Here is a 24,076-nt window from a genome sequence, read left to right on the forward strand (position 1 = left end):
GTTACCGGTAAAACAGATTGATAGAAATTCCATTTTTATCATTTGTCAGAAGGACTTTTAATTATCAGAGTTTGTGTTTAAATCTTAAGAATAAGCTTTGCCTTCTACTGGACTAAAATCTACAAGAAGGGTCAAATGTTAAAAAAAAGAAGGTATTTTTAGAAATAGAATTATAAAATTGAAATGGCATTTTGTGAATTAAGCAAGAATTTTTTATTTGCCATTTGACTGCTTTAGTAATTTAAAATTTTTGTGCCATGTATCAGTGATCTTTAAAATATGCTGACTTTTAGAATTTAGTTTTCATCTTGAAAATGACTATTTTTCCTGTTATTTAATTCTATGACTGAATTACTGCTGAAGATTGCTATACGTACAATGAACAAATGCACATAATGTTTTCATCAGGTATAGAAATGCTCAGATAGAGTTGAATGAAGATTATAAAAAAGAACTTCAGTGTTCAGAAAAAAACTGACATTTTATCTTTGTGATAAGCAAATTATTAATTACATTTGAAAGACAAATGGTATGCATTTTAAACATAACATGTTTATGGAAGAAAATGTATCCATCAACAGAATCAATCCACAATTAGGAGAAACCTTTAAGGGTCTTTATGGCAGTTTATTTTTTCATCACCAACACTTTTAAAAAGTAGAGGTCTAGAGTTTCAGCAAGTCTGTGTTAATTGATATTCCACCCTGTTAGTTAATGAGTGATTTATTTTGATGTTCTTCTCAAAGAAGGGTTGATTTTACTCCCTTTTACGGCTATTATAAAGCTAGAAAACTTAACTCTGAACATGAGGTTTGCCAAATAAATCGTTAAAGTGAACCCAAAATAAGTTTCAATGCTATATTATTTACAATTATTAAGAGTTGGGTATGTTATGATACTGGTGTGTGTGGGTGTGTGTGTGTGTGTGTGTGGAAAATAAATTGTTAATTGGAAAGGGGAGGGGAAAGAATTAAAGGATGAGGATTGAACATACCCTATTTTTCCCCTTAGTTTCCACTAATTTAATTTTTAAGACTAGCTGGATCTTTGTCTAATATATTGGTGCTGTAACTTCTTATTTATTTTTTTCTCAGTCTTGCATTATGTATTATGTTATATTGATGAAATGATAGTCAATGCTATCTGAAAATATAACACTTTATATATTTATTTTTAAAATGATATATTTGATAGAGACCTTCAATGTCTAAAGCCATGTACAACTATTTTAGATGATCTTTTTTTTTGCTGTTACACATTTTTCCAGTGCTAGTGAAATTCAGAGGATTGGGCATTACAAAAGTAATGCTGGAGAAAAACTTGACATCTTAACTTGACAATTTGCCTGGGGCTGAGATGTGTTGATAATTCAGGTGGATCAATTAAACAAATATATATTGAAGAGACTACTTTGTCAGTAGATGTTTCAAAGACAATTCTAGACATTGTTTGCATTTTGTAAAAGGACTCCCAATTACATGTATTAGAATAACTTCGATGTGACTGTTTCGTATTGTTTCATTCATCGCCATGGTGACTGACTTGTTACCATGGTAACAAGTGTGTTGTGTACTAACCTGTATGATTTTATACTGTATGGAGGCCGAGGCCAGAGGGTTGACATATTTCTGATAGTTTGATAGATTTCTTGTCCACAACAATCTTATATATGGGTGGCTGTCTTCAGCTGGGAATATGTTACAATCATTTGTGAATTTTTTTTCCATTACCAAAATTGATTTTTTTTCTCTGATCATTCTCTGCCCTTGGGGGCTACAACAGAACTGGACCTGGCTTACACAGTTAATTTTTCTACAGTGCTGACAAAACTTTATCACGTGCATGTTGGTGGCATTTTAGATGTTCATTGGCATGTATTGCCCAAGTTGAAAAAGCTGGAAAACCTTCTTGTATAATTAAATGTGTACATCTCTTTTGTTGAATTTAATATTATGATAAACATTTTAAAGATAATTGAGTAACAAGAGTTTCATGGATACTGTTTTAGCAAGATTTCTTCTGACAAATATTTTGGGTGAGGTCAAAGTTGTGAGGCCACAGAAAATTAATTTGTAGATTAAAAACATAATTTATTTAAAGCATAATGTGGTTTATCTGCACATAAAATGGCTTATTTGCCAAGAAATCATGAATATAATTGAATTTATAGATAATGATTTGGAGTGAAACTTCCACTTATTGTTTTCCAATGCATTACAGAGGCCAATTTGGATAATCAAACACTTGAAATTAATTTACTGTGGTCTTGCAGAGCTTTCTGGGGCTTGGTAGGGGGACTTCAATGCACATTTAATTATTCCAGCTTTTTCTTCTCCGTCATATGCTGAAAATACTATAATTGTTGATTTTAGCATATTTTGTTTATATATATACATATATATTATATATATTTATCATTTAAAGAATCTAGACTTTTTACTCTGTCATTAAATAAAATGTGAGATCTGTTGATGTGTAGGATTGTTCATTATATCAAAGATGAGACAACGGATAGGAAGTATGTTTTGTAGCTGCTCTGATGGTCTCTCATTGAGTTGGGATAAATAAGGGAGTCCAGCCGACTTTCACCTAGAATTTTCTCATCCTTAATCAGAAAAAGTATGTTTATTTGTTTACGATAGACTCTTTCATGAAAACTGTGGTACTGATCTTTTGCAGGGCAAAATGTTATCCTTTGATGAAATATGATGTAAAATCAATTGATATAATTGTCATTTGATAAACTATCAACAACAACACCTACAAGTGCTATTAGTTTGACCTGCAGAAGAGTAGTACCACAGTTACTTTGAAGGGGCTAATTGTCTATTGCATAATTACTTGCATATTTGCTTCTCAAAATCACTAAATTGTACCTCCAAGAATGGATAAAGCACTAAAGAGTTGTTCCAATGAAGATAGTACTTGAGAATTTAAAAAAACAAAGCAAAGGCAATATTTATGCCCTCCGAGGAAGAAGGTAGGGCGTATTGCTTTGCTGCTGTTGGTCTACCATCAGTTTATGTTCATTTTCGCTGCAGAGGTTGCACGTATTGAATTGAAATTAGGTTTACAGATTCATCATAAGAATAGTTATGTCAAGTTCTGTTTTGGGTATGATCGGCCCATTTTGGACAGAGTTACCCCCCGTGGCTTTAGAAAAATTCCAATAATTTACAGTTTCGGTTTGTTTCCTTTGCACAGGTTGCGTATATTGAAATGAAATTTGGTATACAGATTTATCATAAAAATATCTATAGGTTTAATATAAGTTCTGTTTTGGGTATGACCAAGCCATTTTTGACAAGAGTTATGTGCCTTGGACTTGAAATAGTCCAATCAATTTGGGGAGGGGGGCAACAGTGTTTTTACAAACATCTCTTATTTTCCAATTACATGTATTGACTTATGACAAGGTTTACTTGTGACAAAAGGACCTGCTGGGTAGGGGGGGGGGGGCATAAAACTTAGACAAGCTCACTTTTGACTTGTATTAGTAACTGAAAAGCCAAAGATATAACTATTACATGTATTCCTCAATTGAAGTGTGTCCTTTAGATACAGTACTGTAGAGCTTTCCAATATCTGAAAGTCCCTAGCACTTGATAATATCCTCAGATACATCATGACAGGTTTTCTCAGTACCAATATGCGATGTTTTACTGTTGTTACTAATACAGTAGACCTTGTCTAATCTAGTCACCATTGGGTCCAAAGAAATTTGTCAGATTAGACATTGTTAATAATTTAAATTATCCTCTCTTCAGTCAGTAGCAAGCAAATTAATGAATTCAAAAGTGCATGGTTTACAATATTGTACTATAAATGCACAAGCACAGCTTGAGACTAAGACCCTTTCAGTTTATCATGATATTAAAATAAACACAAATTACTAGTTGTACACAGATGACTATTATATTTATTCAAGCTCTGATTGATACAATGGAATGTTGATACATGTATATCAATTCTTATGTATTGGAATATTATGTTACATAAAACAGATTATAAGGAACAAATCGTAACAAAATTTGCTTCTATGCAATCGAAAGTTATAATCTTTGCCTTGAATTATCTCTCAACAAATCATAACAAACCTGAGAAAAATACATAAAACAGTGCATATATGCACACACTTAAAGAGTCCAATGTTGAATTTTTCAGTTTTAGATACAAGTTCTAACAACAATTACAATTAAATTTCCAGACAATATGGTTGCGGTTTCTTCTTAACCATCATAATTGAACTTGTGATAATTTTTTACATCATGATTGAAATTGACTTCTCCAAGAAAAATAAAATCTAAAAATATGCATTTTCGATGGCAGCCCTGTCAATATGAGGTGTTTTCTGTGCACATTTTTCATCACCAGATGTTGTCTCTGTGACATAATTGTACAAATAAGAAACACTATAAGCTACATTTATATAAATGACATTTCCTTATTTTTTGTAAATGTACCAATTGTTTTGTGAGGAAAATGGAAGTCTTTTACAAGTTTCTGGTCCAATCTCTAGATCTGAGGGCTGCCATATGTACATTTATCACAGTCATGCTGGGCAAGGGGAAAAATCCTGAGTTTTATAACTACTCCACAAAACTTATTTCTATATATGTTAGAAGGCAAAAAAAGTCAACCGAAATGGAAGTAACTATAAGTGAAAGCCAAAAAAAAAAAAAAGAAAGAAAAGAAATTCACTGTCTTTACATTGCCAAGATCAGTGGTAAACTCTTTTTTTTTTCTAAATCCCTACAAAAACTCTTGAAGTAAACAAAATAACTTGTTACATTTGAGCTAGATGCTTCAGTAGAATAAAGCCAGACTACATGCAGACAAAGAACTTAAAATCTACACTAAAGTAACAACAAGCTGCAAGAAATACAATGAACAAGATAAGCTATGGGTGGAAATCTCATTTTTCAGAGAGATGGTGTACAATATTAACTAAAATGGTCCAAGATATTCATACAAATGGTGGAATGTAATGAATTTGAGCTGTAACTAAATATACACAGATTATTTCCTTCAAGGAAAAAAAAAGAAGAAAAAGGTACATAACATATATGGGAAAAATAAATGAAATAAAGAAATTGTGACACAAAAAATCTGGTTATAAATCATTTAGCAACTAAATAAATTCTACTCTATAAATTAAAGATACCATCACCGAATTGAAGAAATGAAAAGAAACAAGTCCACAATTTTTCAAAAGATATGATTATTTAGAAACTTAAACATTCCTTGGTCAAAATATATATACATCAATGAATCATGGCATTGGTATTGCCCAAACACAGTTAAAAATCCAACCATGCAAATTTCACTTAACTGAAAGAAGTAATGCTCCACAAATCCTAGAACATTTTCTATTTAAATATCCAAGTCTCATAATAAACAGCTAAGATTTGGAAATAAAACTTCAATCTAAGAATTACTAACAGTCTACTAATTACAACCATAAAATTCAGGCAAGTTGGTGCATTTATCCTTGAGTGTGCATTTGCTAGAAATGTCTAAAATGCCAGCAAAGGAAGGGTGGCATTTACCAGGAATTAAAGCATGAAATGATATTAAATAAAATTATCATTGAACTACTCATTTTTTTCATATTACCGCAAATCAGTGCATATTTTGATTGATAAAATAAAAGTACATGTATGCATATTTTGATTGATAAAATATCAGTACATGTATTGTTTTATAACACCTTCCATTTGGTCATTAGCAATTCAGATTTCCTAATAAACTAACATGTTCATGATAAAAGGCTTTTGGCACTTAAGATGGCATGCACTCTGGGGGTTAAATGTATAACATTAAGAATCAACAGGGTTTTCAAGAATGAATTAAGAGCACTGTTCTTATATCATATTATATGATACTGTACCACATAGTTAATTAAATTTTGAAGACTACAATTCTCGTTTTCACAAATATAAACTGTCCTTTTACTTTCTTATATAAAAGTCTCACTATATTACAAATGTAAAAAAAGAAATTATTCTAAGTTTAATTAACTTTGTGGTACAATATCAATTTTTCACTGATTTTTATTAAATATATCTGTTTGAATTTCACCTATGTAAAAACAATAAAAAAAAATGCTTCTCAAAAGAGAGAATAAAATCCTAAATGAACAAGTTGTTGTGTTCAATAGAACACTGTTAAAAGTTAAAATGATTCCAACAATTAACATTAAAATTGCATGCAATAATACACACATAACATGAAATATAATACCATAAGTCACAATATCTCCTCCAAAGTCCTTCAGTAAAATGTAAACATACAACCTGACCAATTGTCAAATACTACTTTTGTTTTCTCCAATCAAAACTGTAGATTAAATGTCAGCATCATGATCATACTGACTTCTCTCATTTTGTTTATTTTCCTTCCATTTCAAAAACCCTTATTCGAAAAAGTAAAAATATATTATGCAAATCTGCCACACGCTAACAATGAGGATGTGTAATCTCACTTTATGTATCCTGTGTCAAAACCAGCAACTGTTAAAAGAAAACAGATATTTTCACTTCATACTCACCAAATATATTCATCAAGCGTGGGGAAAATGGAGGAGTTAAAAGTCTTTACATTTTCAATATAGCTATTAAATGTTATTCTAAAGAATAAACTGTAAGCAATGTCTACCAACTCTGTTGAAGACAAATGTGAGCTAAACAGCCTCTATGCAAACATGTGAGCAATACCAGCCCCCTGAGTGAGCTTACTTTGAGGTGGTGGGGGAGGTGGGAGCTCTCCTGGTGCCATAACATAAGAAGGTGGTGCAGTGGTCACCACTGGCATGGTAGAAGCAAAAGTCAGGTCTGGGCGGGCAGACACTGCACTTGGAATAGAGGCATAAGCAGGTCCTATAGGCCTCCCCTGATACGGGTTAGGAGCAATAGGTGCAGAAGCCACTACAGGACCTGTTGGCATCTCTGGTGGACCTGTATAAGCAGAAAGAAGTTTGTAAGAATATAGAGATCTCTAGCAGAAAGAGGTCAAATGGACTACTTTTGGATCTTCACACCCAAATGCGTCCTAAGCATACATCAACTGACAAAATTTAATAATTCTAGCTTCAAAGTATGAAATATATTTTGCACACACAATTTGACTGCACTGGATAGCTATAGAATTTTTTAAAATGTGATTGGTCATAGCAGCCTTCTTTGGTCATGAAATACACCTCTCCCCTAAAAAGATGCATCAATGATAAAATTTGATGATTCTAGGTCTTACACTATTAAGCATCAGATATTATTTAATTGATTATTTCAGTATATGTTATACCAAGAATCAAAAATAGGAAAATATGCTTCAGAAAATGCTATGTAGAGACAGTGAATGAAAAGCTCGAAATTGAGCTTTTAATAAAAATCATTATCTAAAAATTGTTAAAAGATACTCTGAGTGTTCCATACTTTCTCTCTCTTCTTACTTTCTCATGAGAAAACAGGTAAAATTTACAATGCAGTCAAAATGTCAAATACTATAAATATCAATAAATCTGGATACATGAACAGATATAAAACAAACACCTAAGATAAAATTGTCAACTTACTGTGACATACAAGAAGGTGATCTAAATTCACTCTTTAAAGAGATTTATAAAGCCTAAACTTCACAATTTACTTTCTCCCCACTAAATAATATATTTTCAACAGTTCTTTATAGGTCATGAAATGATTCAATGAACCATCAATCAAATGAATTTTATGCATTTCATTTTTCTTAATACATGACTACATCATGTCCATCAAAACTTTTATACTCAGTAAGATTATCAGATGGGACTTATTTTTGTGTGGCTTTTAATCGATCTTGTCATATATATTAACAATCACTTTGAAAAATGAGGAACTCTCACCTCATTTAAACCATATTTTCTCTGTAAAATGAATTTTTAAACAAGAAGGAGACAGAGAGACAGTTTAATTAATTCAGACCACAGGCCTTTAGATTGCTTTCATCTGACTTACACACAATTTGGGGTTTCAAAAGATAAAGGTATGGAACTCCTTAAAAAGGGTATCCATTTTCTCAAATAAAATACTTATATAACAAATTTCTACCTAAATTTTAGCTTTTTATTCATATCTAGCTCTTTGCGAATAAATATTATACATTGCTTCCAATTTTTATTCCTAAATTCTGTATACTTCTTGAAATTAATATGTCGAAATAAGTTCCAAAATTGACCTTTTTTAAAAAAAAAAAAAAATCTATTTCCACATGAAAATTTTTATTAAATACTGGAGCCTCATTTCAACATCCTGTGTCGTCAACTCAAACCAAATTTAAATCTACAGAATTTTAAGAGTGGCTCTAATGTGGCCCAAGTTCCCATGGGCTAGCTCTGACTCTAGTGAGATTAATACATTTCAGCCCATTACTTTTCAAAACAATTACACTAGCACACGAAGGAACTGTTTTTTTAAATCTCCATAATTACTTTTATTCAAAAAATTTTAGCTAAAGAACACAAATTTGGATAATGAATTATACAATGCTAAATGTCAAAGAAATGTTTGCTGAAAGTGTTTGTGCAGTAGCCATTATGACGGAAAGAAGAGAGTAGAAAGCATCAAACCTTGTACATGTACTGCCAGGCCAAATTAAAACTTACCATCCATTGGAATTCCCATCTGAGACATCACAAATTCTGCTGCAAAACATTTTGCATCCTCCACAGTGCGACATAATTTGTTGGGTTGAAATGGATTTGGATATGCTGGAACAGTAACCTTCAAAAAAAATTTTTTTATCAATTTTACTAAAATCTATCTTCAATTTTTTTTTAAAATGCAAGTTCTATAAGGTAATAGGTTTCAGAGTTTGCTTTTTTTTTTTACCTTACCTTATACAAAAATAGCTGACTGTCTCCATTAAGAGTAGAATGTAGTTGATAAAGTGGAGAGCCAAGACCATTCTTTTGGCAAAAGTCATCCAAAATCTAAAAAAAAAAAAACATTACATTGACTTTATGTTAAAAAAAAAAAACGAATTTTCATTTAAACTTTTTTCCTTCCTTATAAAAAAAAATTGATACATTTTGGTTTGCATAAAAAGTTGACTAAAATGCAGTGCATAGACTCAGGTCCTGAACAAATAAAGATTAATAAATTCAAAATAACAGTACAGTGTATTTAAATGATCATTGCATCATTAATAAGATAAGGAGAAATGTGTGTTGTTCATCACAATTGGTATTTTTATGATGCATACTGCTGCCAAAATGATGCCATATATTCAGTTTACTGGAAAGGATACAGGCAATTTTTTAAAAGCCCCCTCCAAAAAAATTATTTTAAAATTTCCATTCAGCTCAGTTAGGACTGTAGACCGAGTGTGGTAAATTATTTAAAAGTATTTCATAGTCCTTCATATATCCTTTGTACTTGCAGCTAGTTAACGATAAGCATATTTATGACCATGCAGATTTGCTTTCAGTGAAATATGTTAAACAGTATAAATCTCAATAGTCCTTCATATCCATTGTACTTGCAGCTAGTTAATGATAAACATATTTATGACCATGCAGATTTGCTTTCATGGAAATCTCTTATTTTCATGGAAATTACCCTTGGTCTATTGTATAGTACAAGTTCTCTGCAGAGTGCCACAATAGAATGAAAAATAAGTGTTTCAGGAAAGGAATAAGGAGAAAATGTGACAGGCAAGACTGGGCTTAGAACTCAAGACCCTTGAATCTCCAGTCAGGTATTCTACCAACTAAGCTATCTGGCATATATAAGCAACTGCTGCAAAGAATTTGAACAGAAACTTGGTGGACCAGTCGACAGACAAAAACTGACCAACCAACCGATCGACAGACAGCAAGGCTGCAAAGCAATATGCACTCTCTTCTTAAAAAGAGGGCATAAATATTGTGTTTACTCATCAATGTATCAGTATTATCAAATCATAGACTGAAGCATCTATAGATATGAGATAATAAAGAATACTAGCAAGCAAAAGAAACAGAGCTTAATACCTGTGTTGGAGGTTTGACAGTTTGTGGTTTGAGTGTTATAGGGTTAGTAGGTGTCAATTCCATGCCAGGCAGCAAATCATATAAACGGTCCTAGTAGCAATGAGAAAACAGCATGCACAAACTTGCAGAAATGAACAAAATCTAAAGAGTCTACAACTTTTATCTAACTTTTATATCCTTGTTATTTTGTATTTCCCTATGTCTTAACAAGTACTTTTTAGCATTAATTAGATTTAAATAACTATACATATCTAAAGTAATCTTAATAACTTTTTTTTTTTTACATGTATTAAAAATGGAAATAATCAAGGAGTGAAAATTTAATTAATTATTTTCATGATTTAACAAACACAACACCAGATTTTTTTCTGTCTAATACATCTCAATCTGCACTCAATTTTGCATATTGTGAATAGGTTTATTTGTTTTGTTAGCTAAACAAGAATACAAGAGTTACTTTTTAAACAATATCAGTGAAAATAACAAAACAAGGAATTATCATGCAATTAAAAAAACAAAACTTACTTCATAAGGATACCTCCTCAAGCCTCTGCCCATAACGCCAGGAATGAAACCAGCTCTCTGATTCCCTGCCCCCCTAGATCCAGCCGCTCCACGACCTCGACCTCTCAGGGCACCACGAATCCCTATGGCTGTCCTACCTTGGAATTCTCTGTAAATTTGAAAAATCAAATAGAAAATCTTTTAACTTAAACTTCACAATTCAAAATGATAATTTTTTTTGTACATTAGACAAAACAGTGATTTCACCTCTTCTGGCCCAGTTGTTCTTGAGTAGTGAGAAATTAATTTTTTTTTATAAGACTCCACCCTATTTCTGCTTTTTCTTACCAGTAATTATTTCCCTTTGAAGGGAGCTTTATTTTTTATCTTAACAATTTAGAATCATCCTCACTCATGGATACATTTTTGTAACTTTAGCTAAAATTGGCCAAGTTGTGCTTGACAAGAAGTTAAAAAATATATAAAGTTTACAGAAGACAGACAGACAAAATGACATGGGCTACAGGTGGTAAGAAAAGCTCATTTGAGCTTCAAGTGAGCTAAAAACAAATTTATTCTGCAGTTCCTTACCTGCCAGGATGTTGGAAAACTTGATTAAACATGGTTTGATCACCATACATGTTGTATCCACCAAAAGCCTAAATATAAAACACAATTAGTGCATTCTTAGAAAGAACAGTTTCTCAAGAGTTCCTGAAAACTTCTTTTCATGCATGGTCTACCATTACTACAGAGTATGACTGTGTTGAACTTTAAATTTTCAGTCATACTGAAATTTAATTTTGCTTGCTTTGCAGTTCCATAAAAACCAAGAAATGTGAATCAAAAATTCATGTATGGAAATCAAATCCCAACAAAGCTATAGTTTCTGCTCAAACCACCAAAATTTAAACCAGTGAAAATGTTATTTTATAGTAAACATGTATTCTGGAGGCAATTTTTTTTCCTTGTATCTACTGTGTAACTACCTATATATTCAAAAACTTTAAACTGCAACATTATATGATGAATTATATTGGAATACAAGGATTTGAGCCTGTACTTATTCTAATATCAAGTTTACCATGTATAATAGACATCTAAAATGACTTTTCCTGAACGAGAGTGATCAATGAAGGTTTGCCTCAGTTCATCCAGGCCATATTCATGTCCACCGATGTTTTTTATTTTGATTTTTTGTGTTAAAAGTATTTTCATGTATTTTTACTTCAGCAAGAATTTTGGTCAAATAAGAGTTATCTTCTGTATTAAAATCGCTATAGCAAAAGAGCCATGTGAAAATCCAAAAAAAGCAATTTAAGTACTAGTATGTAAGGAAAATTTTATCAGTGTAGAGAAGGCAGAGAAGAAAAAAGAGCACAAACACATTCAACCATCACTGGCATGAAAAAAGAGATTTTATTAAAAATTACGAGGAAAATGACACCTGGTCAAGTATATATTTTTTTTTTCTTTTTTTTTTTTTTGGAAAAAAAAATTGTACACACAAGAATTAGTACTAAGAAAATGTTAAATCTTAAAACTGTTCAGGCCTAAGTTTTTCAGTAGAATATTTTATTAGAATATATTTTATAGATTTTGCAAATTATGACCTATATATTCAAAAACGATCAATTTTTTAGGAACGGAAATCAACATTTTATATGAGATTTGTTGGTAAAACTAAAAGGTATAAGTGGGGGATACACAATTGATTGCAAATAATCCCCACCTCATTTTGTTTGGCATGTGCCGTATAAATTTGTGTACTTGATAATTTGTTAATTAACAATAAATATTTAATTTTTTAAATCAAGAATTTTCTTTAAATATTTAAAACAATATGAAAAGAATCAAATCTATTCATATTGGCATTAACTTAATAAAAAAATGTGCACGAAGAGTCCATGTTTTGTTGACAGTTAAAATTTAACAATTATAAAAAATAAAAAATAAAATCCGCCCACCCGCCCCAATTTTTTAGCAAATTAGGATGAGAATCTAAAGATTAATTTTATGTGGCCCCATCCACTTTTTATGGAATTAATATTCGAAGTCATCACATTCTCACAAACGTTTTACTATCTTTTCAAATACAAATAATTGTTTTAGTAAAACAAAACTAAGTCTAACTATGTTAATTTTTAATTAGAAGTACCTTTTCACTTATAAACTTAACTAACAAAGAAAAGTTATGTTTTTTTAAGGGTGAAAAAAGCAAAGCTTGTATATACTTGTTCTTCTGTCACAAACTCATTACAGGGTGCTATTAAAATTGCTTCCCTCAACCCTTTCTTCAACAAGGGATCAGAAATTTAAGGGTTATAATTGCTGTGATGGAATAATCAAATATTAAACTATATATGTATGGGGTTAAGTGTTGAAAAATTTTAGAAGAAATTTTAAGATTTCAACAATAATAGTTACAGCTCATTCTTACTTTGTCTTGTGTCTAAAGTGCTTTACAAAATGAATAAACCACAATTAAAATATGCTGAAGTACTCCCTGAATAAGAGAGTGACTAAAATATACTGCATCAATGGCCATCACTACTTTTTAAACAAACTAAAGCTTGTGTTTTTTCATGTGTGTGTCATATTTTTTTCACCATGAAATTTTCAAAAAGTAAAGAAATTTGAAAAATGTTTGAAAATTAAGTTTGTTAGTGCAAATACATTTTTTTTCTACACTTGCTAATTTCGCTTAACAAAAATTAATATTTTCTATCCCTGAAACAAGAATATTTTATCTGGAAACACAACATGCATCAAATAAAAATCTGCAACTAAATAACAAGAAAATTTAAATTGACAATAAGAACCTCAAATGAGAGCTGTTTTAATTGCGATTCTAGAGCCTCTTCAATATCATCCTAAAGTTTAAAAAAATTCCAAATTAGTTCAATACTATATTTTAAAAATTAATGTACATGTGTGGAATATAAAGCTTATAAGGTATTTTGTAATCCAGGGTTTAAACCTTAAAGATGAAGTGAACTTCCACATTTTATTCACTAGAATTTGGGGGTCATATTTATATTTTAAAAAAATTACTAGAATAAACTCTTAATTTAAATAATTGTTTGCATGTCATTTTCCATTTTAACTTGCTGCAGCTTTCATAAGTTTTAGCTTTTCTGGCCTAGTGGTTCTTGAGAAGAGGAAGAAGGAGAGAAATTTTTCCCTACATATTTCTATGTAAAATTAATAAGAACAATTTAATCTCACTACCCAAGGATGCTTCCCAAGTTTCAGCTTTTTCCAGTGGTTCCTGAGAAGAAGATTTTTAAAGTTTTTTCCTATTTATTTCTATGTAAAACACCACTTGATTTTAACAATTTAAATTTTTCACCCAAGGATGCTTTGTGTTTTGTAAAAATTAAAGTCATGAGAAGAATCAAAAATGTGAAAAGTTTACAGACGGATGACAGATAAAATGTGATCAGAAAAGCTCACTTGAGCCTTCGGCTCAGGTGAGCTAAAAAAAGTACTTTAATAAACTCTTAATTTATATAATTATTTGCATGTCATATTTTCCATTTTAACTTTCTGTAGTGTAATAACTTTATTTTTCATATCAAATTTTGTAATATATTGGTCCAGTCTATTTTTTTTTTTCAATTGGATCTAAACACCACTTGATTGAAATTTCACATTTTTTCTTTTGTGTTTTGTTTAAAGTTGAGTGAAATTTTCTGAGGGGAAAAAAGGATGTATAAAAGCCAATTGCAGTATATATTCACAAAAAGGCTGTATTTATGACAACAACAATTATTAGAGTCATGAATCCACAACAAACTTGTGGACTTCAAACTTGAGTGAAAAAGTTTATTTTCTATGAAAAAGTGAAAAACTAATAAGTATTTAAAGTTGATTTTGCTAGCATGTGCTAGCACATGTTCCTCAAGAATTTGAAGCCCACAAGCAAAAAGCATTTGTGAGCAAATACCAAAAGGCAAGCGTCTTATTGCAACACTGTAAGATTGATTCAATATCATGTACAGATATATATTTTTCTTAAATTTCAGCAATTATCAATTTTAAATATACCTGTTGTAAAGCAGTTTTTCCTCTGGTATAATTCCTATAATCATTTTTATCAACAGGTTTTGCCAAAACAACTTCGACTCTGGCACCATCAAGAGTTGCATCTGAAATTAAATTTGAATAAAGAAAATATCTAACATACCTTAAATAAGTCTGATATGTCACTTTTAAAATATATTTTGTTGTGCATAAGACACAGGGGTCTTGATTAATGATTACTAAATAATAAAGTTATGTTTTTTCCTCAGAAAGTTGGTAGATTAATTTGTTCTTTCATAAAATAATTTTACTGTTTTAATTTCTTTCAGTTTTAATAAGATTTAATTTATGCCTTACTGTGGGTCAGTTCCATGGCTTGAAGAGCATCATCTCGATCTTTGAAATGGACAAAGGCATAGTCTTTGATCTTCTTCACTCGCTCCACAGCACTGTCCTTGCCTAGTTTGCAATTCATGAATCTTTGTATGGTGTCTTCAGTTGTACTTAACATCAGGTTTCGTACATACAATATTTTCACCTGGAAATAAATGCATTTTCTAGAACAGGAGCATTTAAATTTCTGTATGAGTTATCAATACACATGGTGTGACATAACCAATATATGGATTTAACACTACAGTTTACAGAGCATTTGCAACTTTCAGGAAGGAGGACATACGAGTGTGTCAACTCATAATGAAACTTAATACTTTTACATTAAAAATGCATTCTTAGAAACTTATTTATTGAAGGCTTAGTTGCTGTAATATTTCATAGACTATTTTTTCAAGATTCTTGAATTTGCAGAAACTGAACAAGTCAAAAAGCACTGTGGTCTATACTCATGACTTTACATTTATTTTTAACCATTAAACTCATGCAGGATGATAACGTGTCTGTACATTCTTGATCTCTTAAGCAAATACCAACATTGTTGACAGATAATCTGCGTTATCTATGATAAGAGCAAACAGGAACAGGGCGATCCAGGTATGAAAAGGTGACCTACTTATTGTAATCTAGGACTACAATAATTTGCTGCTTGTATATAATAATGTATTTTAGAATAAAAGTAAAATGCCCACACGCAGAATATACAGCATCCACAAGTCGAAATACCGCGGTAAACAAACTGCAAGTACTCTTTTTGTTTACGTTTTTACGCATGACTGAAAACACGTGTATAGTGTGTATTGTGCCTACCTTGGACATTGTCTCTGGGTCGACATCTTGCTCGGGTTCAGCCCAGTCGACTGCAATTTGATGGGACCACAACTGAATTCTTCCAGGAATTAATTTTCTTCTTGCCATTGCCGCAGCCCGATGACTTTCGTACTCAACGAAAGCAAATCCACGGTTTTTGCTCTTGTCCACTGCACTGGGATACACAATCACATCCACAACTCCTTCCGTGACTTTTTTCATCTCTTGTAAAATTTCCTCTCGGTTCTTTGTTTTAGGGATTCCACCAACAAATAAACGACAATTATCGACAGAGGTGCATACACCCAGTAACCGTCCCTTGCGAATTTCGAAGTTGTTCAATTCCCTAACAGCTTTTTGTGCGTCCGATCTAGTGGTATACATTACAAATGCATATCCTCTGTTGCTCCCCGAAAAGTCCATCATAAGTCTAAGCTCATAAAGTTTTCCAATACGCTCAAAAACAGGAACAAGTTCATCTTCATAGCAATCTCTTGGTATTTTACCCACGAAAATTTCGCATCCACGGGGAGGTACTTGCTTGTTCCAGTCAGGTGGGGGACCATATTTTCTCTGTCCATTTTCTTGCACCATTGGATAACCTGTACGTTCCATTAATTTCAGCAAATTTGCTTCATTTGGGGTACCCGCAACAGATTGCTGTTTTTCCTCCATATTCGACGTATGGCCTGGGACTGTCATTCTTAGCAGACGGCCGGTTCACGGGTTACAAGGTTATTACACATGCGTATTTCGGTTAAATTGATCCACGTGCAATAGGTCAACAAATAGAATCATTTTCCCATTGGTGGAGTATTTACCCACGTGGTTAAACTTGACGGGGTGTTTGACGATCAAAGTCAACATATTTCAACGCTTATCAGTTTCACCTTGAAATATGCACCGTTTGTGAAATTTTAAACAAATATCTCCAAACATTTGCTGTAGGGATATACGAATTATTCAGAATGCTTCATCGATTCAATCCTGCCAATTTGTCAACAAATTACCTTGATTTTATGGTTTTATTGTATGTTCATTTCCTCAGTAAACTAAGTTGATTAGATCACAAGATATTGCTCTGTAATGAAAATATTTTACAAAGCCTTATTTACAACAAATTTAAACCTAATTGTTAGATCCTAAGTTAAAATAAAATTACTTCTCATTCCTCTGGACATCACCACAGGCCTGCGCGGATCCAGAATTTTTTCTCAGGGGGGGTCCACCTCAGTCAAAAAAATTCCTATCCCAGAAAAGCAAAAAAAAAAAAAAAAACATAAAGTAAAACTCGCCCAAACGTCAAAAATCTATTTCGTGGGGGGGGGGGGGGTTGGGGGGGGGGGTTGACTTCTATTTCCTCAAATTTTCAACTTTTCATAGCCTACCCTTTTTACACATATTTGTCTTTACCAGGGGGGGGGGTCGGCGTTTTCCAAGGGGTGTCCATGGTAACTTTCTTCTTGTTTTAATATATTTATCAGGCGGGGGGTGTCTGCGTTTTCCAAGGGGGGGTCCATGGTAACTTTTTTCTTGTTTTAGTATATACAATTTTTAACCTGGTAAATTCCAGACCCCCCCCCCCGACCCCCCCTAGATCGCATGCACCACGTACCACCAACCCCCCCCCCAACCCCCAAAATAGAGAGATTTTTGGAAACTGGGTGAGCGGTGAATCTCGGGGGGGGGGGCACTAGTCTTTCTCCATTACACTTTATGGAGGAAGTTTGTTTATGCCCACCCAACTTTTAAATGGCGATAATATACATGTATAGGCCTATAACAAAATCGCAGCCAATGCACGGTTGAAATAATGTAAACCTTTAGCCTATAACTTCTCATAAATGTTTATTTATTTTATTGCATGTTAAGTTATATGTTTTAGCAACAAATGAGTAGCACTTCTGTGAAAGTAATAATAATGTATCTTTCAAGACCTGCAGATTGTGTTTGCAAGTGTCAGTTTAGATATGTTGTTTCTTTTTCACTCAAACAAAATTTAATAATAAGCGCATGTTGTCCCTTGTATTCTCATCTAAAATCATTATTTCCTTTTATTTGTTTATTCAATTTTTTGTACATTTATGATTTAAGAGTCAAATGAATTGATGACAGTTTCAGCATGAATTCATGAAGAATTGTATATCTGTATAGGTCTATCTGAAATTCATTCACAAACAAGTGATTATTTTGTGGCCTTTACAGTGAAAAGTTTTGTAATTAAAAGTACTTTGACCAAAGAATTATACAGTGTTTGTTAGCTGCAATAATGTAGCCCTCTCCGATGTTTTTAATCTGATGTTTACTTGGGGGGAGGAAGGGAGAGGGCTACATTATTGCAGCTGTGTATCATGTGCATGCGATGGTGCGCCAAACACGTTCGGATATTTAACGGATGTAACAACAACAACAAAAAACATTAATAAACATCCAGAATTAGCAATCCATCTGATATTAGTGTCTTAATCTTACAGTTCAAGATGATGCCACAAAAATTGCTTCGCAATACGCGATTCAATGGATTTGGTAATTAGAATTGAAAAAAAAATTATTCATAATCTCAATGGAGAAAACATCTTTCCATATTTAAAAAAAAATGAAAGAAATTACACAGGTACTTGTGGACAGGAACACCCCCCCACCCCCGATATTCAACCCCGGGGCCTATTTGACATTTTTTTCACAATTTATATTTATTACACTTATTTACGAAAGCCCAATGAGCTCATTTTCGTAGGTAAAAAAAAATAAAATTTTCACGTTATAACGCGAAACTTTCGCGAATAAACGCGTACCTTTCGCGATATAACGCGTAACTTTCGCGTTATAACGCAAAACTTTCGCGAATAAACGCGTAACGTTCGCGTTATAACGCCAAAATTTTTGCTGTTTATACAGGCATTTGCTTTAGTCTCAACTTTCTTTTGATTTAGTCATCAAATTTATTCATTGAAATGATAAGCAGAAGGCTATTTTGATCTTGGACTATCACAAGATAAATATTAAGCTTTCTTGCAATTGAATCCTTCTTTACCATCACAATTTGTCTTTCTCAACGCTGTTTGAACAATTGAAAGTTCATGCCAGTTTTCCAAAAGTTAAACTTTAACTTAAAGATTATTAATTTCGGGGGAAATCACCCCTTTCCGGCGTCTTTTTTATGCACTCTCTAGAGAATTTGAAATAGATTTGTTAAGATCAAGGTCTCAGAAAATTGACAAAATGAGTTAAATTTGTCAACTGTGTCCCACCACATTGTGAAAATTGGATAGACGTTGCGCACGGTGTTGGTGTCAAAAAGTTTTAATCACCATTGCTGCATCATTAATCTCTCATTTATGTGTGATGGAAAGTATTTACTATTAAAGTTATATATCATTCGGTTGGTAATTATATTCTCTATACATTTCTATTGAAAAAACCTGTCCAAAAACTGATTATTAAAAATATATTTGGTTTAATATAACGAAAATAACGTCAAAATTACATGTAGACGGGTAACAGGGGCAATGCATATGCAGTAGCAAAATGTTGATAACTTCATCAAAATATAAAATATCTCCATGAAATTTAGCGGAAAAATTAAAAATATGATGTAAACCATGTACGTCATTTCTATTGTGATGTCATTCAATATGTATGCCACAGACGCTGGCTTAAAATGTAAAATGGGTGTGTAGACAGGCTTAAAAAAGGAGGAAAGAGAAAAGGACCATGGCGGGTAATTAGATATTTTAGAAAAAATCAAATGTTTTAAAATTTATTTAGTAATTTTATTTCAATAATACTAATCAATATAAAAATAATCGTAGTTTGATATTACATTAAAAGTGTAATAAGAGCCTTATATTTTGAAGATTTCTTCCGATGATGTTATTATATTTTTGTGTCACAAAGTTCTAGAGTTGCTATTTCTAAATCGCGTGGAATAGGTCAATTGGTTATACTGGGTTAATGATCACTATTAAATTTTCAAAAATCCATTATTTCTTCTCATATTATCAGTATCTGCAAATCTATACATTTTTTTTTGTATTTGACGCAGTAAATTTTCTGAAATATATTAAAATAAGATATATATCTATGTGTCACAAAAATAAACTGACGACGAAAACGTCATATATAAATGCGATGTTCCATTATATGATTTCCTATTATGAATTTATTATTCAATTAAGCCCCCTCGAATTTTATATATACAATGTGCAAATTCAGATTTTCCTTGAGACATAAAATTGAATTAATTCTTCAATAATATGATTACTTTAGAGACAATCTACGGAGTCAACATGTAATGTCACACTTTGCACAAAATTGAAAACGCGTATTAATTTGATATGATAGTAGTAATATCAACCATTTCTAAAGTCTTTAAAAAAAGACACAATTTAAAAAAATAGATTTTTATCGAATGTGCATCTCTTAAAAAAGAAATCTATATAAATAAATCTATATTCAATGAAACGGTAACATTATCCCACCAAGAATTGAAAGTCAACATATAATGTCACAGACGTAAAAATTAGGGTTATTTTGACGTTCAATTCTAATTAACGTACATTAACGTAAACATAATTTAGAGTAAAATTAAAAAGAAGTTTTATATCCTTTAGTTCATTCTATTGCTGTATTTAATGACATTAAATGCTAAAGAATGTATTTTTTTTTATTTAATGAGAAGGGGGGCTATATACAATGAACTTGTATATATTTTAAAATTGTAAGTAATTTATTAAACAGATGTTGGTCTAAAAGTTACATTTAAACATTTAGGCACGAGTAAATTGACAGCTGCTGAACGGATTAAAATAAGTAAGGAAAAAAGGAGGCAAAAGAAGGTGCAACAAACTATTGAATGGAGGAAGAGGGTAAAAGACAGCAAACAAAACCCCGAAAATGACAGGAGATCCCAACAAAAATGTCTTGTTCGAGGTACAAACATCCCACCACAATTGTTATTTTTCCCGGATATTTTTTTTTATGCACAATTCCAATAAAATGTTAACATGAAATTCGTGTAAAACATTGAGCGGCATTACTTTTAAAGTAAAGTCAACGGTTTGGTACTGGAAAAAATAATTTAAGTCAAGTGTTCCATTTAAGTGTTCCATAAAATATAATTTTACAATTTTTGAGATATAAAATTATGTGATTTATCTCCACAAAATTTCAAAATTGTCAAATGTTCTATTTAGATGCAAACATAAAAGCTGCAACAATACGAAAACGAAAACAGCGCGAACAGGAGAGGATAAAAAGAGAAAATAACAGAGTCAGAAAACAAAGAGAGAGAGAATTTAAATCTAACCTTAACAAATTAAATGATTTTAAACGCACCAAAAAAATGGAAAGACAAAAAAGGTGGCGCAAGAAAAAAAACGACCAACAAATATCGAACGAATTAAAGGAAGTCACTGAACTATCTTTTGAAAACAAAATGCAAAAAAGTAGAGCTTTGAAAAAATTAAAATCAAATTTGCCAAACTCTCCTATAAAACAAGCTGCTACCATTGCAGCATTTCTAGAAGACAGCAATTCACCTGTTGTTAAAATACTAGAATCTAAAAACCTTGTTCCTTCTCCGGAGGAAAAAGAAAATTCAATCCTTCAAAATTCTGTACTCGGGGATATAAAAGAGTCTGTTTTAAAACTGAAAATGAAAAGGTGTGACAAATCAAGGGAGGTAATGGATTTTCTGACAGCCTCCGTCAGTGGAGATTCTGTAAAAGAGTCTAGGTCTAAATCTTCTCTTGCTAAAAAGCTTGGACTTCCTGTTCGCCGTATATCAAAGGCCTATGTTGTACGCAATAAAATTTTTCATTCAGAGTCATCTAGCTTCACGTATACGAAGCGAAAAACAAGGTCAGACGCTCTGTCTGACGAAAACAGAAAACTCATATACGAATTTTGGTGTGCCCCCGAAAATTCTCATCCGACTGGAAATAAGAATGATGTAAAGCGGGTTAGAATCGGGCCAAAACAATATTCATCACACGCAGTTCAAATTCTAGAAAAATCCCAAACAGAAATTTATAACGATTTCAAACTACAGTACCCTGAAATTAAAGTATGTCAAAGGCTCTTTGAGGCGTGCAAGCCATATTACATTCGTTCAGCCGGACCCAAAGATAAAGTGACTTGTTGTTGTCGCTATCATCTGGAGATGAAATACGTTTTTAGGGCATGCATGACTTATAGGAAAACCTACGTATCAAATCCAAATCTGTATGAACATATTAACGAACTAGTCTCTCAAACACTGTGTCCCCCAAATAATGAACAATACGCGAAAGCTTGTTTAGATCGAAAATGTGAACAATGCGGTGTTCACAAGTTATACCTGTATCACGAGGAGCGAGAATCGAATGATGACTCCCCAGATGTAACATGGGATTGTTTCGAGTATAAGACTGTAAAATCAAAAGGGGGAGAAACCAAAAAACTTATGATGACAAAAAAAATTACTAAACCAGCTGAAGTTTTTGATTACTTAAAACAACTTCTACACAAATTTCCCTCCCACAATATGCGTGCAAAATGGCAAATGCAACAATTAAAGAATTTGCAACAAAGTTTGCCTCAAAGTCATTGTATAACAATTCACGACTTTTCTGAAAATTACAAATGCTGGGATAAAAATGAAATTCAATCAAACTACTTTCAAAGAACGGAGGTTTCAATCCATGTAACAATAATTCATAGGCACGCGATTCTCGAAGTCGACGGTATTGAAAGTACTATGGAAGATCCAAATTTGATAACAGAACATTTCTTCACCATTTCTCCAGACGAAAAACATGACCAATATTTTACTCACCATTGTCAGAAATTAGTTTCAGAATATCTTAAATCTATTTCATGCGAGGTACATACTATGCACGAATTCTGTGATGGCTGTGCAGCACAGTATAAGAGTAGGCATTGTTTTGGAGATGTCTCTGAATCTGTCGCTGAATTTGGATACACAACATTAACTCGAAATTTTTTCGAAACAAGTCATGCTAAAGGACCACAGGATGCAGCTGGTGGGTTCTTAAAAAATCAAGCTGACTTAGCAATTCTGCGTGGGCAGTGCATAATTCAAAATGCAAAAAAATTATTCCAATTTGCAAATGAAAAATTACAAAATCCGAAAGGTGTCTCAAATGTTAAACGCAGAATTTTTAGATTTGTAGAGGAAATTCCTCGAGATCCACCCCGACTATATAGCCCTCTTCCTGGTATTCGCTCCATTCATCAACTTATTTCAAATATATCAGGAAACAATTATGTCAGATACCTTTCGTGTTATGATTGCGAAGAATGTCTAGAGGGAAACGTGACGAATTGTACAAATACAGATTTCTTGGGCACCCCTACATCTACTATATTTTCCCCTGAAATGCGGTCGCACGATATTAATGATGCCGTTGACGAAACTAATGAATATCATCCACTTTCCGAACTTGTTTCAAAAGGTTGCATCCTTGCTCTGTTGTCAGAAGAAAGTGATTATTATTTATTTAAAGCATCATCAAAGTCAACAGTTCTTGAACAAGATGAAACGGACAAGTGGGGGGCGTCATATAAGTCCGGAGACGAAGTATTGCGAGGAAAGTATTTTATACAATCCAAAGAAAATCCTTTGAAGTTCAAGATTCACCAGAAAAAATCTGCCATTGTACCTGTAAAATCTATTCTTTATATGTTTTCTAAAAATGAACTTCCTATTAATGGAAACGAAATTATCCTTTCAGAGGACACGCACCTTTCAATTTTACAAAGTGTGATTGATTCACGTTCACTTCAGTGATATACTTGTAAATGTCTGAATATTCTTCACTGTTGCACCATGCATTACTAAATGTAAGGATTATCATATAATATGAATGTGTAGCACTGAAGGAAATGAACAATAAACTACTGATTTAGAGTTTTACTATATTTTTTTAGTTTTCAAAACCATACAATAACAGCCAAAATGAATTAGAAACACAAGGCTATAATCAAAATTTTGTTTCCTTTCCATTTGCAGACCGACTGGATAAAAATGACCCGACTCTAATTTTTTTTAAAAATCATGAAGAAAATATTGTTTATGTAATCTGAAAATATGTTTAAGATTTAGCTTTGATATTGAAATTTTCTGTGAAAAATAATGTTCATGTATCTCATCTTCTGACCCCAATTTTTAATCCAGAGTCGGGAGAGGACAAGCAAACAATTTTTTAAAGCTGGCCTAAACGACATTAACTCGACCTTCTAACGTCATGTTAAATAACGTCATTTTGACGTTACCGAAAGTGACACCAACACCGTGCGCAACGTCATAGCAGATTTTCATTTGTCTCCGTTGGA

General features: G+C 32.2%; 3 protein-coding genes across 6 annotated transcripts in view; 2 read left to right on the plus strand and 1 right to left on the minus strand.

Annotated features, from left to right (window-relative positions):
* LOC134240859 (diacylglycerol kinase theta-like) overlaps positions 1–2,470 on the plus strand; it is a 29,931-nt gene extending 27,461 nt beyond the window's left edge. The window contains exon 22 of the mRNA XM_062722947.1: positions 1–2,470. This exon is cut by the window's left edge and continues 1,578 nt beyond it. The gene's annotated coding sequence lies outside the window, so the exon portion shown is untranslated.
* A 3,552-nt stretch (positions 2,471–6,022) lies between these two features.
* Positions 6,023–16,845, minus strand: LOC134240865 (APOBEC1 complementation factor-like). 4 transcript variants are annotated; one of them, XM_062722969.1, is made up of 11 exons: positions 15,740–16,845; positions 14,894–15,074; positions 14,561–14,661; positions 13,333–13,383; positions 11,102–11,169; positions 10,532–10,679; positions 10,007–10,096; positions 8,870–8,965; positions 8,639–8,756; positions 6,738–6,956; positions 6,023–6,512 (listed from the first exon to the last, which is right to left on the minus strand). In XM_062722969.1, exons 1-11 carry the CDS (start codon positions 16,439–16,441, stop codon positions 6,481–6,483), a joined length of 1,806 nt encoding a protein of 601 aa, XP_062578953.1. In that variant the 5' UTR covers positions 16,442–16,845; the 3' UTR covers positions 6,023–6,480. The 4 variants fall into 4 exon arrangements, with proteins under 4 accessions (XP_062578953.1, XP_062578943.1, XP_062578962.1 ...); XM_062722959.1 differs by lacking the exon at positions 6,023–6,512 and having other exon boundaries at positions 6,523–6,956; XM_062722978.1 differs by lacking the exons at positions 6,023–6,512; positions 13,333–13,383 and having other exon boundaries at positions 6,523–6,956.
* Positions 16,846–21,176: 4,331 nt separating this feature from the next.
* Positions 21,177–23,531, plus strand: LOC134240823 (uncharacterized). Its single transcript, XM_062722900.1, has one exon. The coding sequence runs from the start codon at positions 21,177–21,179 to the stop codon at positions 23,529–23,531; it is 2,355 nt and encodes a 784-aa protein (XP_062578884.1).
* Positions 23,532–24,076: the final 545 nt, after the last annotated feature.

This window comes from Saccostrea cucullata, unplaced genomic scaffold (assembly GCF_032062105.1).
Source record: "Saccostrea cucullata isolate Sc308-1 unplaced genomic scaffold, CSIRO_AGI_Scuc_v1 ctg1145, whole genome shotgun sequence".
Classification (NCBI taxonomy): domain Eukaryota; kingdom Metazoa; phylum Mollusca; class Bivalvia; order Ostreida; family Ostreidae; genus Saccostrea; species Saccostrea cuccullata.

What these genes read in the sequence shown, in the direction of transcription:
- LOC134240865 (XM_062722959.1), bottom strand. Translation starts at nt 16,441, where the DNA reads ATGACAGTCCCAGGCCATACGTCGAATATGGAGGAAAAACAGCAATCT. An exon ending in TGAGGAGGTATCCTTATGAA is followed by an intron (nt 10,097 to 10,531) that starts GTAAGTTTTGTT and finishes CATTGCTACTAG; the next exon opens with GACCGTTTATATGATTTGCT. An exon ending in GATGGGAATTCCAATGGATG is followed by an intron (nt 6,957 to 8,638) that starts GTAAGTTTTAAT and finishes CTGCTTATACAG; the next exon opens with GTCCACCAGAGATGCCAACA.
- LOC134240823 (XM_062722900.1), top strand. Translation starts at nt 21,177, where the DNA reads ATGCAAAAAAGTAGAGCTTTGAAAAAATTAAAATCAAATTTGCCAAAC.